General features: G+C 60.9%; 1 protein-coding gene across 1 annotated transcript in view; it reads right to left on the bottom strand.

Annotated features, from left to right (window-relative positions):
- FBRSL1 (fibrosin like 1) overlaps positions 1 to 16,285 on the bottom strand; it is a 96,475-nt gene that overhangs the window by 5,644 nt on the left and 74,546 nt on the right. Inside the window, 9 exon segments of the mRNA XM_025402799.1 lie at positions 4,258 to 4,390; positions 5,680 to 5,832; positions 5,834 to 5,926; positions 7,672 to 7,767; positions 7,967 to 8,023; positions 8,790 to 9,007; positions 9,769 to 9,974; positions 10,067 to 10,397; positions 12,686 to 12,731. Of these exon segments, the coding sequence (XP_025258584.1) occupies positions 4,258 to 4,390; positions 5,680 to 5,832; positions 5,834 to 5,926; positions 7,672 to 7,767; positions 7,967 to 8,023; positions 8,790 to 9,007; positions 9,769 to 9,974; positions 10,067 to 10,397; positions 12,686 to 12,731 (1,333 nt within the window).

The raw sequence follows: 16,285 nt of genomic DNA, 5'->3' as shown, positions 1-16,285 counted from the left end.
CCCCCAAAAAAAAAAAAAAAAAAAAAAAAAAAAAAAAAAAAAAAAAGAGAAGATGGCACAGCCAAGCAATATGAAGAATTACCAGGGCCTGCGGAGTTCAGGTGTGACGGATGGACAGCTATGGAGCCTGCCCCAAATCAACTTACTAGAAACACTCGAGTTACTGAAACCAATTCAAGAAGAAACAGCTTGAGGAATACCACACCCAACGGGGAAAAACAATCAGTACCTGGGAACCTGAGTGTGAGCCTGCCAAGCCTTGAAGGAAGTGATGGCTGGACCTCACAAGAGCTCTTCCAGACAACAGAAAAAAGGAAAGCTCCTTAACTCGCTGAAGAAGGCAACCAGCCCTCATGACAAAACCTGACAGATGCAGTACAGGAAGGGAAACTACAGGCCAGGCTTACTCAGGGAAACTCATCTGAAACAAAGCACTGGACAAGTGGCTCCAGAAATGTATCAACCACATTTCTGTAAATGTAAAACCATCCACTCGTAGATACGACTTTCTACACAGAAAAGGTAAAGGAATTGACAGACAAATGTCTTTGCATTCGTAAAAATTTAGCAAGATTGCTAGTTACAAAATCAAGAGATGGCACACGAATCTTCAAAACAGATATGCACTTGTTTTCTAGCAACAGCTAAAGAAATGTAACTTACAAATTCCAATCATAATATTAGTAAAATATAAAGCATCTATGAATAATTCTACTAAGACCTAAATGAATGAGATACTCCATGATCAGGGATAGGAAAATGATACCAGAGACGACGCATGAATTTCTCTTAGGTTGATGTACACCTTTAACCCAATTCCAGTGAAAGCCGGAACCTAACAGGCAGATTGAAAGTTTATATGGAAGAGAAAAAAGAGCAACAAGGAATCATCCTGCCCCTGCCAGCCAGATATCAAGACCTGCCAAGGAGATGGAGGAGGAGGCAGCACTGGCCCCAAGGACGGAGGGGGCCCAGTCTTGCAGGACAAATGGCAGAGCATTGAGGGACAGCCACCAGGTATCCAGAGGAGGGAAGGGGAGGCAGGGAAGGAGCAGGTTCGGTGGGGCAGGCAGTGTGGAGGGCCCAGAACTGGGCGCCACACTGAGCAGGTGTCCTGGCGGACAGCCAGAAACTGCAGCCTGGACTTCTGCTTTCTGAGAAACCCAGACTACCGGGAAGCTCCATGGCCCAGAGGCCACCATGCTTGTGAAGCCAGCCTCAGGTGGCCGCTGGCCACACTCATCACCCCTGTGTGGACAGGGCTCTGCCCTCGCATGTCCACGTGCAATGTGGCATCAAATGGTCACAAACACGGAAGAGACTGAGCACGGTGAGGAGAGAGTGAGGGGGGCTGCAGCGGGGGTTGGGAGCTCTGAGGAAGGGACAGGCCTCAAGGACTTGGTGGCTGGGTTCTTGGTTCCAACAGCAGGACAAGTGGGCAACGCAGAGCCCATGTGTGTGCCTGTGTGTGTACGTGTACGTGTGTGCCTGTGCATGTGCCTGTGTGCGTGTGCCTGTGCACGTACGTGTGCCTGTGCATGTGCCTGTGTGCGTGTGCCTGTGCACGTACGTGTGCCTGTGCGTGTACGTGTATGTGTGTGCCTGTGCATGTATGTGTGCCTGTGCATGTACATGTGCCTGTGCGCGTACGTGTGTGCCTGTGCCTGCCTATGCGTGTATGTGTGTACGTGTACGTGTGTGCCTGTGCATGTGCCTGTGTGCGTGTGTGCCTGCGCCTGTGTATGTACCTGTGTGCCTGTGCGTGTACATGTGCCTGTGCACATACGTGTGCCTGTGCGCATACATGTGCCTGTGCGTGTACATGAGCATGTACGTGTGCCTGTGCGTGTACGTGTGTGCCTGTGCACGTATGTGTGTGCCTGTGCCTGCCTGTGCATGTGTGTACGTGTACATGTGTGCCTGTGCATGTGCCTGTGTGCGTGTGTGCCTGCGCCTGTGTATGTATGTGTGTGCCTGTGCGTGTACATGTGCCTGTGCATGTACGTGTGCCTGTGCATGTACGTGAGCATGCACGTGTGTGCCTGTGCGTGTGTGTGCCTGTGCGCATACGTGTGCCTGTGCATGTACATGTGCCTGTGCGTGTACGTGTGCGCCTGTGCGTGTACATGTGCCTTGCGTGTGTGTGCCTGTGTGTATACGTGTGCCTGTGCGTGTACGTGTGTGTGTATGTGCCTGTGCGTGTGCATGTAGCTGACCCTTGAACAATACAGGTTTGAAGTGTGCGGGTCGACTTAGACACAGATTTTCTTTCACCCCTGCCACCTGAGACAGCAAGACCAGTCCCTCCTCCTCCTCAGCCCCACTTAGTGTGAGGACAAGGACGAAGACCTTTAGGATGATCCACTTCCACGCAGTGAATAGCAAATATCTTTACTCTTCCCTATGATTTTTTTTTTTTTTTTTTTTTCGGTGACAGGGTCTTGCTCTGTTGCCCAGGTTGGTGAGCAGTGGCGCAATCATGGCTCACTGCAACCTTGACCTCCTGGGCTCAAGTAACCCTCCTGCCTCAGCCTCCTGAGTAGCTGCGACCACAGGCGCCCACCACACCTGGCCATGATCTGTCTCATAATGTTTTCTTTTCTCTAGTGGATGTTACTGTAAGAATACAGTCCATCATACATGTAACACACAAAACAGGCGTTCAGCAAGTGTTCACGCCATCGTAAGGATTCCTGTCAACCGTGTAGGCTGAGTTAAGTTTTGGGGGAGTCAAAAGTTATACCTGGATTTTCAACTGTGTGGCGGGGAGTGACCCAGCCTCTCTGTGGTTCAAGGGTCAGCTGTATGTGGATGTGCATGCTTCACGTGTGTGCACATGCATGGATGTGTATGTGGAACTGTGTGTAACTGTGTATGTGTAGAAAGGCGTGTACCGGCCGGGCGCGGTGGCTCAAGCCTGTAATCCCAGCACTTTGGGAGGCCGAGACGGGCGGATCACGAGGTCAGGAGATCGAGACCATCCTGGCTAACACGGTGAAACCCCGTCTCTATTAAGAAATACAAAAAACTAGCTGGGCGAGGTGGCGGGCGCCTGTAGTCCTAGCTAGTCGGGAGGCTGAGGCCGGAGAATGGCGTGAACCCGGGAGGCGGAGCTTGCAGTGAGCTGAGATCCGGCCACTGCACTCCAGCCTGGGCGACAGAGCGAGACTCCATCACAAAAAAAAAAAAAAAAAAGAAAGGCGTGTACCGCACAGGCTGAGACACCATCTTTGGAAAGGTCTGTACACACGGCTGGCCCTCAGCCGGCCTCTGGGCACCCAGACTGTGTCTATCCCACACTATGGTTGAGCTTCAAGCCCACTTTCCTCCCGGGGGCCTGGAATGTGGACTTGTGCCAGGCAATGGTGCCCATGGACCAGCACCCCAGAGCCTGGGTGCCTCTGCGTGCCTGGAGGACACTTGCATGTGGTCACGTTGCATTGCCGGGGGAGGGGGTGACTTGGGAGCGGGTGACTTGAGGAGGGGATGACCTGGGGGAGGGGGTGACCCGGGGAAGGGCATGGCCTGGGGGAGCGGGTGACTCGGGGGAGGGCGTGACCCTGGGGAGCGGGTGACTTGGAGGAGGGCGTGACCCAGGGGAGGGGGTGACCCGGGGGAGCGAGTGACTCGGGGGAGGGGGTGACTAGGGGGAGCGGGTGACTCCGAAGGGCAGGGAGGTCCTCGCTGCTCCCGGCAGACCCCAACCTGGGCTGTGCCACTGAGAACAATACAGGCCAAGTCCTGGGACCCTCCCTAGGAAACCACCACAGCTGGGCTGGTCCTGGGACCCCCGGAGCAGCCGTGCACATCAGGAAGGGGCACTGGGATGTGGGCCCAGCCCGGCCTCAGGAGCAGCTTCTGCTGTTCAGCGAGAGGCCAAACTCCTCCTGGGACAGCGGGTGCTGGGAGACAGAAGGGGGTAGCCTGGCGGGGGCCTGGGTCCCTGCCACTCCTTTGCCTCTGGTGGGGCCAGAACAGGGAGCCCCAGAGAGGAGGAGTGGCCAGGACCAGCCGCCTCAGAGCTGCGTGTGTGGGCTGAAGGCCCCCCAGGACACACTGGGCAGGACTTGGTCGGGAGGAGAGGTGAGGTGAGGGAGTTGCCAGGCTTTGACCTGAGTAAGTGGTGAGCATCAAAAAGCAAAAACTGGTACTGAGGTCCAGAGAACGTTCTCACTCCTGGCACAGGAAGGCAGGCTCGGCCGGGCAGGAGCAGGAGGTTTCCGTGTCCCCCACCCGGCCCCCGATTCCATCTCTCACCTGTGCTGGGGAAGAGGGGCCGGGCCAGGTCCTGTGGGTAGTGGAAGCCAGCAAACACGCCCGGGGCGGGGGGTCTGCCGAACAGGTCCAGCTTGGCCCCCACCTCCAGCTTGTGGGGGTCCAGCTGCATCTCCTGGGAGGACAGAGCGTGTGAGGGCTGCCTGCCCAGCGACCAGCCCCGACCACAGGAAGCCCAGGCCTGGGGGGTCGCAGGGACTGGGTGTGAGTCAGTCCAGAAAGGAGAGCAGGTGGGATGAATTTCAAGGATGTATTCTCCAACTCAGAATGACAGAAATGTTACCGTGATCAGCAAAAAAGGTGAACGGGAGAGCTCACATCCTCTGAACTGTGGTATGTACTTAGCACATCTCAGCTGGTATGCTATGTGGTCATGGAAAACAACTTACTTTTTCTATATTTAGATTCTTTTAAAAGTTAAGGCCAGGCGCGGTGGCTCACGCCTATAATCCCAGCACTTTGGGAGGCTGAGGCGGGCGGATCACGAGGTCAGGAGATCGAGACCATCCTGGCCAACACAGTGAAACTCCATCTCTACTAAAAATACAAAAAATTAGCCGGGCATGGTAGCAGGCGCCTGTAGTCCCAACTACCAGAAGGCTGAGGCAGGAGAATGGCGTGAACCCGGGAGGCGGAGCTTGCAGTGAGCCGAGATCGCGCCACTGCACTCCAGCCTGGGCGACAGAGCGAGACTCCGTCTCAAAGAAAAAAAAAAAAAAACACAGTATTCTCCTCTGAGTCCCGTCCTGCTGATACCTCTCCCAAAGGGCATTTAGGACACAACGATTTTTAAGAGTTGTGTGCGTAGGTCATGTGTGTCATCGAGAACAGCACAGGGACAGCAGAGGCACAGGGTCCCACGGGGTTGAGGCCACAGTCCCGCTGTCCTGGCCTCCCAGGACTCTATCCTGCCCCCACGGCTCCTAGCCTGATGGGACCAGCACCAAGCTGCCCACGGGGCCCTCCTTCCTCAGCCTTCCCAGGTGCACATCAGTTGTGAGCGCCCAGGGTCCACCTAGGTCACTGCTGAAGACCGAGGAATACAGCAGGCACTCCATCGCTGCAGGGAGTGGGGGCAGGGCAGAGGACCCTAGAGGCACCCCAGTGACGTGGGGAACTGGTGCGGCACCCCGTGCCCCTGGTCTGCTCCCCATGACCCAGCCGGCACACCTCGCCAAGGGGAGGGCCTTGCAGCACCCGGGCACCCAGCACTGCCTTGTGGCCTTGCTGACCTGCTTAGAGTAAGAGCCCAGCGCCCAGACGAAGGGGGAGGTGGCTCATGCGTGAGGATCACACCCGTGCACATGCGTGTGAACACACCCGCCTCACGCCTGGCCTTCCAGGGCCCAACCAGGCTGGAGAAAGGGGTCCACAAGCACCCCACACCAGCCCAAGTGGTCTCACCTTCATCTTCTGCTGGTGGCGATAGATCTGCCAGGCGATCTGCACGTGCACGGCACACCACCTCCCCGGCTTCTGAGACAGGACGGAAGCACTCAGTGGGGCTGGCACCACCCCCACCCATGTCTTCCGCAGACGACTCCTGTCACGGGCCCCCCCGAGGCCACCCCGGAGGCACCACAGTCTTCCCCTGCCACAGGCCTTCCCAACGCACACTCACCTTGACCACCGCCCGGTACGGGTCAGACACCTGTGGAGACAGGAAAGGAGTGTTAGGTCCAGGCCCCTCAGGAGGCCGAGTCCTGGGGGTGCAGGGGACACGGCCCCTTTGCTGTGGCCACCAGCCCACCCAGGGCCAGGCCGGGGCAGGCCATCACCGGGGTGGGGACGGGTGCCCACTGACACCTACCCCAGGCGCTTTCTGCAGGAGTGTGTGAACCGCACCAGCCCGGCGGGCCACCTCAATGGGGTTTGAAGTCTGAGGGGAGAAAGAGAGAGAGAACTTGTGTGTGTGCGTGGGGCAGCCCAGGCAGGAGGACACCTCGGGGCTTCCTGGGTCTGGCATGGGCCTGTGCCCTGCTTTGCCTTGCTGTGGGGCCCCACATGCTGTCACCCAGGGGCAGCCTGGCCTCCCTCGCAGGACCACCACACCTTTAGCCTGCCAGTTTCTGCAAAGGTGGGAAGAAGGTGCTCTTGCCAGAGAAGGTGGGTGTCCCTCCCCGGGGAGCCACCTGCTGCCAGGGCCGAGTCAGCCCCACCTGGACGGGAGTGGTGCCAACCTAGTCTCCAGCCCAGGAGGAGCTGCTGTGAGCCTGCATGGGCCAAGGGAAGACGGTCGTTTCCCACTAGGGATGCCAGGGAAAGGGAGGTCCCAAAGCAAAGACTGGCTGTCACACCACACTCCTTTCCTGCCCAGACTGGCTCAACTACCCCTTCCCTCTGGGCTCCTGCCCTGCCCAGGAGCAGCTGTGCTCAGGGTGACGCCGGGACAGATTCCTTCCCTCCCAGACTCAGGGCCTCAGTGTCCTGGCTGTCTGGGCTCAGGGCAGCGCCCCCAAGAGTCCCAGTCTGGGGGTCCCTGCTCGACATCTGCGGGTGAACCACATGCATCCCCCCTTCTCCATTCCTCCGAATTCCTCAACCACGGGGTCTGGGGGCCCAAGACCCTCTGGTGCCCGGGGGTGCCTGGTCCTCGGAAGCGCTATCTGCCTGTCCACGGGAGGGTGGTGCCCCAGGTGAGCCCAGGTGTGCGTGCTGGGGCCTTCAGGGCAGCTGTGGGCAATGAGTTGGGGGCTGCAGGGTCCTATGAGGTCAAGGGCTTGGCAGCTACTGGGGATGGCCCAGGCCCCGTCTTCAGAACCCAAGGCCCACAGGTGAGGTGGCTTCAGGACTGAGGTGTGTGCCACTCCGTGGAGGGTGGGGTTACAGCACAAGGCCGGGGACAGTGGGGAGGGTCATAGGGTTCCCTCTCCCCTGGCTGAGGTGGCACACAACCTCCTGCTGCCCAGGTCCCCCGAGGTGCGGACGGTCCCATAAGGCCCAGGTCCCCTGCGGTGTGGATGGTCCCATAAGGCCTGGGTCCCCTGTGGTGCGGGCGGCCCCGTAAGGCCTGGGTTCCCTGCAGTGTGGACGGCCCTGTGAGAACCAAGTTCCTTGTGGTGTGGACAGCCGGTGAGGCTGCCGTCCACACTGGGGCCTCCTGCCAAGGACTGGAATGTTCTCCATCGAGGCTTCCACAGTGTGCCCTCTGCACGGTCCCACCACGTCCCAGGGCTGCCCCCAGGTCAGACCCCCTGCCCCTCCCACGGTGGCCACACACAGACCGCAGGGCCACCCACCCTAGCCAGGGCTGCTCATGCCAGCACCCAGATGACGACAGGTACAAGGGAGGGAAGTGGGAGTGGTTGTGGGCATAAAGTTTGGCGAGGTTGTCATGCACTCCCTCCAAAATCCCCCCACCCACTGTGCCTGCCCCACCTGCCGGGGCAGCGGTACCTTGGGCTGAAAAGCACCCTGCAGGGACCCGAAGGGGCCGGGGTGTGGGAGCAGGCTGGGCAGTCCCGGGATGGCAGGAGGGAAGGACGGGAAGAACTGTAAGAGAAGGAGAGCGGATGGAGTGGGAGGCCCAAGTCCCCACCTCACCCTCTGCCTGTAACCAGGAGGTGGGACCAACGCAGCAGGGGCAAGGCCAGGCGAGGTACGGCCCCATCCACCCACAGCCCCACCTGCCTGCCCGTAGCCAGGGCCTGCGTGCACAGCGACACGCACCGGGCCCCTTGGGGACACTCACACTCACGCTGGAATGTCGGAAGTAGGGGCTGTCCAGCTTGGGTGCGTACTTGTCAAACTAGAAGGGAAGGAGAGGAAGGTGAGGCCCCGCACACACGACACCCTCGCTGGGCCCCAGCCCCCGCCCACCTGGCCGGGCTGGGCAGTGACAGGACGGCGCTGTGCTTCCCCAGGCTGGTGGCTGCGGCCAGCCGTCCCAGGTTCCTCTAGAGCGCCAGCCCCACAGCTCTGAACTCAGTCTCAGGCCAGGACGGCCCCTCCATTCTAAGGCTCCCCTTGCATGGGGTGGGAACTTGGGTCACTCGGGCAGTCTGTGTGCCCGGCTGAGGCCTAGGGCATGAAGCCCTGGCGGCTGGGCCGCGCTGGGGACACACCCGGTAACTGACAAACTGGCCAGTTTCCAAATAAAACTCGAGAGAGTGGAGGAGACTCGAGCCCCCAGCAGCTCCCTGCTGAGACCGGGCCTCCGGGTCGGGGCACATGGGAGGCACCCTGAGTCCTGGTCCCTGTGTCCCTCAGGCCTGTCTGGGCCTCCAGCCCTGGCACTGGGATCTAGTGCGGGTGTGAGGGTGTCCCATGCACGTGGGCACGGGGTGCCTAAGTCCAGGAACACGGCCCGGGGTGGGGACCTCATGGCACGGCTTGGGGTGGGGACACCAGAGGGCACGCTGGGACCGGACAGACGGACGGATGACAGAGAGGTGCCGCCGGCCCCCCACCTCCTCCTGGGCTGGTGTGCGTGCGAGCGTGTGTCTGCGTGTGCCTGCTGCGTGTCCCTGCCCCACACCCGCCCCCGCCCCCTGCCAGCACGCGGGCCTACGCACCGGCGGGGGTGCGGCGGGCGGCGTCGGGGGCAGCCCTGCGGGGAAGGGGGCGAATGTGTGTTGGTGCTGGTGTGTGTGTTGGTGCGTGTGCTGGTGTGTGTGCTGGTGCTGATGGAACTCCGCCCGCAGCAGAGCCCCCGGGCCCAGGGAGGCGCCAGGCCGCTCGGCGCTCTGCACCAGAAACCGCGTGTTCAGCTCTTGCCTGAGCAGCTCGTGATCTACAAGAGAAAAAGAGAGAGAGACAGAGAGGCACGTTGGCCGCGGGCTCCCGGTGGGGCGAGGCGGATAGTCACCTGGCACTCCCGGGGTCGGCAGGCCAAGCCGGGGTGGCCGCTCGCCACGTGCGGGCCCAGGGGTGCAGGTAAGAGAGGAGCCTGTGACCAAGTACCAATCAGAATCCCCGAATGAGGCTGGCAATACATGATTGGCTGGCTGAATGAGACCGACAGGCTGGCATCTAGAGGCAAGAGAGAACACGGTGAGCCCCTCCCCAGGAGCCAGGGTCCAGCCACCCCCAGGCCAGCGTCCTGGTCCCATCCCGGGACACACGGTCATCCCCAGCCTGGGCCAGGCTGACTCGGAGCCTGAGGAAGCACCTGGGGGCCGAGGGAGGAAGCCTTCGCGGTTGGGGTTCCATTGGGATGGCGCCTGCTTGATGTGCGGTCCCCTCCTCCCAGGGCTCAGGACCCAGCAGGCTGCGGGGGAGGCCTGGCCCCAGCAGGGGAGGCCCGTGGGCCTGTCTCAACGTGAACACGTCTGTACGTGTGCGCACATGTGTCCTGCCTGTCCCCGCACGCACACGGCCCGTGGCCCAGCAGGGACCCCTGGGGAAAGGCACACCTGGAGGGACCATTCAGAGGTGCCCAGGATCCGCGGCGCCCGCAGCAGGTGGAGGGCCCGGCTGTGCGCCCCTCCCCGGTGGCTGTGTCCCCACACCCCCTACCCCTGCCCTGGGTGAGATCGCGGCCGAGACACCTACCGGCCGGGTGTCCGGGGAGGACCAGGCTGCTGGCCGGCAGCGCCGGGGGCGGGGGCAGTGTTGGGGGCGCGGCAAACATGGCCGCGTGGAGCTGGTGCTGCGCCTGGGACCGGAGCGCCAGGTGTGAGGTAGACAGGTGGGGGCCCGGCCCGTGAGGCGACAGCGACACGTGCTTCCCCAGGCCCAGGGGCGCGCTGCTGCTCCTGCTGCGGGACACGGGGCTCAGTGCCTGCCAGCCCGGCCCCTGCAGAGCCCCCCAACCTGAGCCGCACACGCCCCGCCCCCGCGGGGACCCCACCTGAGGCCGTGCAGGCCGTTGGCTGCCGCCTGGCCGTGGCCCGCGAAGGCGCCCAGGGATGCAGGCACGTGTGTCGGGAGCAGGCCGCGGGGCTGCGGGGGTGGCGGCTGCGGGGGTGGCGGCTGCGGGGTGTGGCGGGGCGGGGCAGGGGGCTCCTTCTTCACCAGGGGGCTGGCGCGGGAGCCGGGCGGGGGCCCCGGGCAGGGCGCGGCGTGGGGCGCGGGGCTGGCCGCGGGCAGGAAGCTCTCGGCGCTGAGCTCACGGCTGCGCTCCAGGCCTGACACCTTGGGCACCGCCCCGGCCTTGGCCTCCGACTTCTCAAGCGCTGGGCCTGCAGAGAGAGGGTGGCTGCGTTCAGACCAGCAGGGCCTCGTCCCTGCCCCTCCAGTGGCCCAGAGAGCCCTGGAAGATGCCCGGTGCCCAGGCCACGTCTGGTCTCCTGCTGTGCCCCCATTTCAGATGAGGCAGTCACGGAGGCCACGCAGCCAGCTGGATCTCACCGAGGCTCCAGGCCCCGCCCAGCGGAGGGAGCTGGCTTGGGAGCCTGGGCCTGGTTCGGGGGTCGGGGTGGGTAGCCCACCTGCCCGAAGGTGCATGCAGGGACAGGACAGGACCTGCAGGAGTCAGTCCCTGGGCAGGGGCTGCTATGATCTCATTTAACAGACAAAACCGAGATACATCAAGGACTTGGCCCAAAAGGGGAGCTGGATTTGAATGCAGGAGCTAGGGCCTGTGTGCCTATGCCTCATGTTCACCGCCCCTGGATGTGCCCCCAGCCCAGGGCATGGGTCCATCCCACCCCAGCAGCAGCGCCCACAGCTGGTGCCCACCTTTTCTTTCTGGAACCCCCTCGTGGAAGGCTTGACCACTTCCCGGAAACTTGGGCAGGGACTGGGTGGGAGGCTGCCCCCCCCGTGACTGCCCATCACCCGCCACCCTTCTGCCCACCTAGGCATGTCCCCCGCAGGTCCTATAGGCCCATTTGAGCCTCTGGGGCCTGCCCCCCCCCACCCCCGCATACCCCAAACCCTCCTTTTGAGGCCCCTTCAGGCAGGTCTCTGATCAAGTCCCCAGGAGCCAGGAGAGGGCAGTGTCCATGCAGCGGAGCTCCTGTTGCCTGGGCTCAGGAGCTGTCACAGGGGGCTCAGGAGCTGTCACAGTCAGGGGGCCAGTTTCGCAGAAGCAAAACCAGGTTCCAAATGCGACATGCCTCCTGTTCACGTCCCTGGCAGACCCTGCTTCCTTCCTGAGGCCTTGGGATGGTGGAGCCATGGCCCATGGGGACAGCTGCAGCCACCCCTGCCCTTGTGACCATGGAGCCTGGTCTGTTGAGGCCTCAGGGAGCTCCTCCCAGGCAAAAACAGGCAGCAGGAAGCGGCCCCATCTTCACTCTTCATCTGGGGTCAGGCCTTCCACAGCAGCCGCCCCCCAGTGACCGCAGAGAGGCTGTGCAGAGGACACAGGAGAGAGGGAGCCCACGGCACTGTCTCCACCAGTTTTCCCAGCCCCCTGGGTCAGCCCCACCGGACCTCTCCTCCTCTCTCCCACATCTCCAAGCCAGCCCTGCACACAGTAAGAGCCGTGATCAGGATGGAAAGAGGCTTAGGCTGCGGGCCTCCTGTGCCCTTCTAGCACCTCCAGCCCTCACTGGCACATTGTCCATCCAGATGTAGCAGCAGCAGCTGCGGCAGTGAGCTGAGTATTCAACAGCCCCGCGTGACACTCTGTCTGCGAGGCCACCTGCCTCTCCTGTTGGGGCCCATCCCATGCACACCCCTTCCGACACCACTCCATCTGCACCTGCTTTGCTGAGATGCTCTGATGTGAACAGGCTTCCAACTTGAAGGCAGGTGAAGGCCATGACTGCTACAGGGCAGTAGGGCCCATCCCTGCCGGTGTTGGCAGGGCCTGTCCTGTCTAATCACATCTGGGTGAAGCTGTCCCAGCGAAAGGGCGGTTCCAGCTGGAAACCCAGAGAGGCGGGAGCCGAGACCCCATGGTCCTGCCAGAGATGCTGCCCGCCTAGGCCCTGGCGTGGGAATCCCAGGATCCCAGCACCAAGGAGGCCTTAAGAAGACGCTGGGGCTACCCCCTCTGGAGAGGGTTGCTGGACCGTAGACACCCCGCCCCACAGCTCACGGCCACAGGGTACGACGGCCTGGCCTGGAAACGCTATCCAGGCCCCTCTACTGCACCACAGGGCCTCGCAGGCTGCAAAGCCAGGGACGTGAGTCTGAGTCCTGTTTCTCTTTCACTCGGCAGCCACAGGTGCTTGTGATACCTGTGGCGGGGGGGCCTCCAGTGCCAGCTGGTCCCAGGTGTCTGACCCCACGAGCCTGCTCTGCAGGGCCTGAGAGCAGGCGTTCCTAACGGTTCCACCTTGGGAGCCGCTGCTGCGAGCGGAACCCAGGCCCTGCCTACGGCTCAGTGGCTTCCTCTACTCTCCCCTGCTCCTGGGGGCTTCCCAGCAATCCCAGCACCCTAGTTCGACCCAGTTCTGCACCGCAGGCCCCTAGGCCATCTCTCCCCAGACTTCAGGGGGATGTCCTGCCACCAAGACGCAAGGCGCACCATGTGCCTTCAGAGGCCCAGGAGCTGAGCTGAGGGGGACCCACTTACCTTTATCGGTTCCTGGGGCAAAGAGCTTCTCGGAGCCCACGGATGCCTGGAGAGAGAGAAGGGGGTCAGGGGCAGTCAGGGTGGTTCTCATCCTCGTGGACCCTGCGCCCAATGCCCACACACAAGTCTGGGTGGGTTTCCAGCAGAGCCAGGCAGGATGTGCCCTTGTAGATGCCCCACGTATGAGGTGAACATGCTTAGTCCTGAACTCCACACATGTGCACATGTGCTCACGCCGGGGGCACACGGGCCCCTCTCTGCTCAGAGCAGCAGGCTTCCTAGAGGGGGTCTGAGTGAAGACGGGGTTTGAGGGGGGATCGGGAACCAAGGCTGCTGCTGGCATGCCCTGGGGGAGCACTGGCATCTGGCAAATCTGCATCCCTCGCAGGAGAACCAGCACCGGGAGCTGTGTGGACCCCCCCACCTGTCAGGCCAGAGGTGGATGATGGAGAACCCCAGGACACACGTCCCGTTCCCAACCACGGCCCAGCACAGGCGCCTTGGCAGAAGTGAGAGAACCAGGATGCCGACCAGGCTGGACATCTGGGTCCACAAGGCCGTAGGACACCTCGCTATGCTCCCGGGCTGGCTGAGCTCCAGGCCTGGTGCCCAGCGCCCACAGGACACTGCGCTCTGTGCCGGGGGCCGGCCGAGCTCCCAGCACCCGTGGACACCACACTATGCTCCCGGGCTGGCCGAGCTCCAGGCCTGGTGCCCAGTGTTGCTGAGAGGCAGCTGAGTGTCCTGGGCCATGTGGGGGAGCCTCTCAGAGGGTCAATCGCAGAAATTGCGCAGCCCCACTCCTCCATCTCTTCCAGAGAAACTCACCCAACCACCCGCCACAAGCGGGTGGCGAGAGCGTGGGCCTGTCAGGGCGAGAGCATGAGCCTGTAGCCACTAATAGGGAGGGGTGGATGGAGGGTCCCACACTCTGGGGGACTTCACAGCAGTTTTCAGGAATGAGCTGGGTTAAGAATGACCTTAAATAGATATTTCCCCCCAGTTTCTTCTTTTTTGTTTTTGTTTTGATTAGACAGCTTCATTGAGTTGTGGACTGAACATTTCTGTACACCTGGAATTCACACGTTGAATTCACCCCCCAGGTGATGGGATCAGGAGGTGGAGGGTGATGAGGTCATGAGGTATTGAGTGTGGATGGAGCCTCACGAACGGGATCAGTGCCTTATAAAGGGCCCCAGAGAGCAGCCTGGCCCCTTCCACCACGCGAGGACGCAGCGAGAAGGCACCCTCTGTGAACCAGGAAACCCTCACAGGGACTCTGCCATGCCTTGACCTACTTGTGGCCTCCAGCACTGTGAGCTGTGCATGTCTGCTGTGGACAAGGCACCTGCTGGGGTACTGGGCCAGAGCAGCCCGCATGGACTAAAGACTTGAGATGTAATTCACATACCATCCAACTCACCGTCTAACGCTTACAATTCACTGGCGTTTAGTATGTTCACGGTGATGCACCTGTCACCACGGTCAATTACAGAACATCATCATCACCCCAAAAAGAAACCCTGACCCATAACTGTCACCCCAACCCTGGGAAACCACAAATCTTTCTGTCCCTGCAGAGCTGTTCTTTCTGAACTTCCATGTGAACGCCGTCAGGCGACACGGACCTGCTGTGATTGGCTTCTCTCACTGAATGGCTTTTGATGTTCACACACACTGCAGTGTGTACCCTGGAGAGATCGGGGACGCTGTGTGTGTGGAGGAAGCAACTGCAAAGAAGTGTTATGTGGCATCCAGACAATGTGCCTGTGCTTGGGCACGTACACACACTCGGGCATATACACACACTTGGGTACGTGTACATGGGCACACTCGGGTACGGGTACATGGGCACATTCTCAGGTATGTGTACGTGGGCACTCGGGTACGTGTACGTGGGCACACTCGGGTACGTGTACGTGGGCACTCGGGTACGTGTACGTGGGCACACTCGGGTACGTGTACGTGGGCACATTCTCGGGTACGTGTACGTGGGCACAGTCTCGGGTACGTGTACGTGGGCACTCGGGTACGTGTACGTGGGCTCTCGGGTACGTGTACGTGGGCGCTCTCGGGTACGTGTACATGGGCACACTCGGGTACGTGTACATGGGCACATGGGTATGTGTATGTGGGCACATTCTCGGGTACATGTACATGGGCACTCGGGTACGTGTACGTGAGCACACTCGGGTACGTGTAGGTGGGCGCTCTCGGGTACATGTAGGTGGGCACTCGGGTACGTGTACGTGGGCACTCTCCGGTACGTGTATGTGAGCACACTCGGGTACGTGTAGGTGGGTGCTCTCGGGTACATGTAGGTGGGTGCTCTCGGGTACGTGTATGTGCACGCTCTCAGGTACGTGTACGTGAGCACTCTCGGGTATGTGTACGTGGGCACACTCACTCTTGGACTCTCGGATACATGTACGTGGGCACTCGGGTACGTGTACATGGGCACACTCACTCTCGGGTACATGTACACGGGCACTCTCGGGTACGTGTACGTGGGCGCTCTTGGGTACGCGTACGTGGGTGCTCTTGGGTACGTGTACATGGGCACACTCTCGGGTACGTGTACATGGGCGCTCTCGGGTACGCGTATGTGAGCACTCTCTCGGGTACGTGTACGTGGGCGCTCTCGGGTACGTGTACATGGGTGCTCTCGGGTACGTGTACGTGGGCGCTCTCGGGTACGCGTATGTGAGCACTCTCTCGGGTACGTGTACGTGGGCGCTCTCGGGTACGTGTACGTGGGTGCTCTCGGGTACGTGTACGTGGGTGCTCTCGGGTACGTGTACATGGGCACACTCGGGTGCGTGTACGTGGGCACTCTTGGGTACATGTACATGAGCACACGGGTACGTGTACGTGGGTGGCACACTCGGGTACGTGTATGTGGGCACACGGGTACGTGTACATGGGTGCTCTCGGGTACATGTACGGGGGCACACTCACTCTCAGGTACGTGTACGTGGGTGCTCTTGGGTACATGTACATGGGTGCTCTTGGGTACGTGTACGTGGGCACACTCACTCTCGGGTACATGTACATGGGCGCTCTCGGGTACGTGTACGTGGGCACACTCTCGGGTACGTGTACATGAGCACTCTCAGGTACGTGTACGTGGGCACACACTCTCGGGTATGTGTACGTGGGCACTCTCAGGTACGTGTACGTGGGCACACTCTCGGGTACATGTACGTGGGCACACACTCTCGGGTACATGTACATGAGCACTCTCAGGTACGTGTACGTGGGCACACACTCTCGGGTATGTGTACGTGGGCACACACTCTCGGGTATGTGTACGTGGGCACTCTCAGGTACATGTGTATGTGGGCGCACTCGGGTACGTGTGTACCTGGGTGGCAGTGTGTGCATATAGATGTTTGTGTCCATGAGCATCACGTGTGTACACAGGTGCGTGAGTGTCGACGTCCATGTTGGTGAAACTGTAGAACAGGTTTCGAGCTCGTGTCCACCAGGAGAGAGCAGTCCCCTCTTGGGATGGTTGGGGTGGGGGGCACAAGAGACCCGGCTTAAACGCTCGTATTTTAAGTTTTTAGGAAGGAGACTGCTTTCTGATAATACTTGTGT

This window comes from Theropithecus gelada, chromosome 11 (genome assembly GCF_003255815.1).
Source record: "Theropithecus gelada isolate Dixy chromosome 11, Tgel_1.0, whole genome shotgun sequence".
NCBI lineage: Eukaryota > Metazoa > Chordata > Mammalia > Primates > Cercopithecidae > Theropithecus > Theropithecus gelada.
The sequence above is the reverse complement of the archived record's forward strand: the minus strand, read 5'-3'. Positions and strand labels throughout refer to the sequence as shown.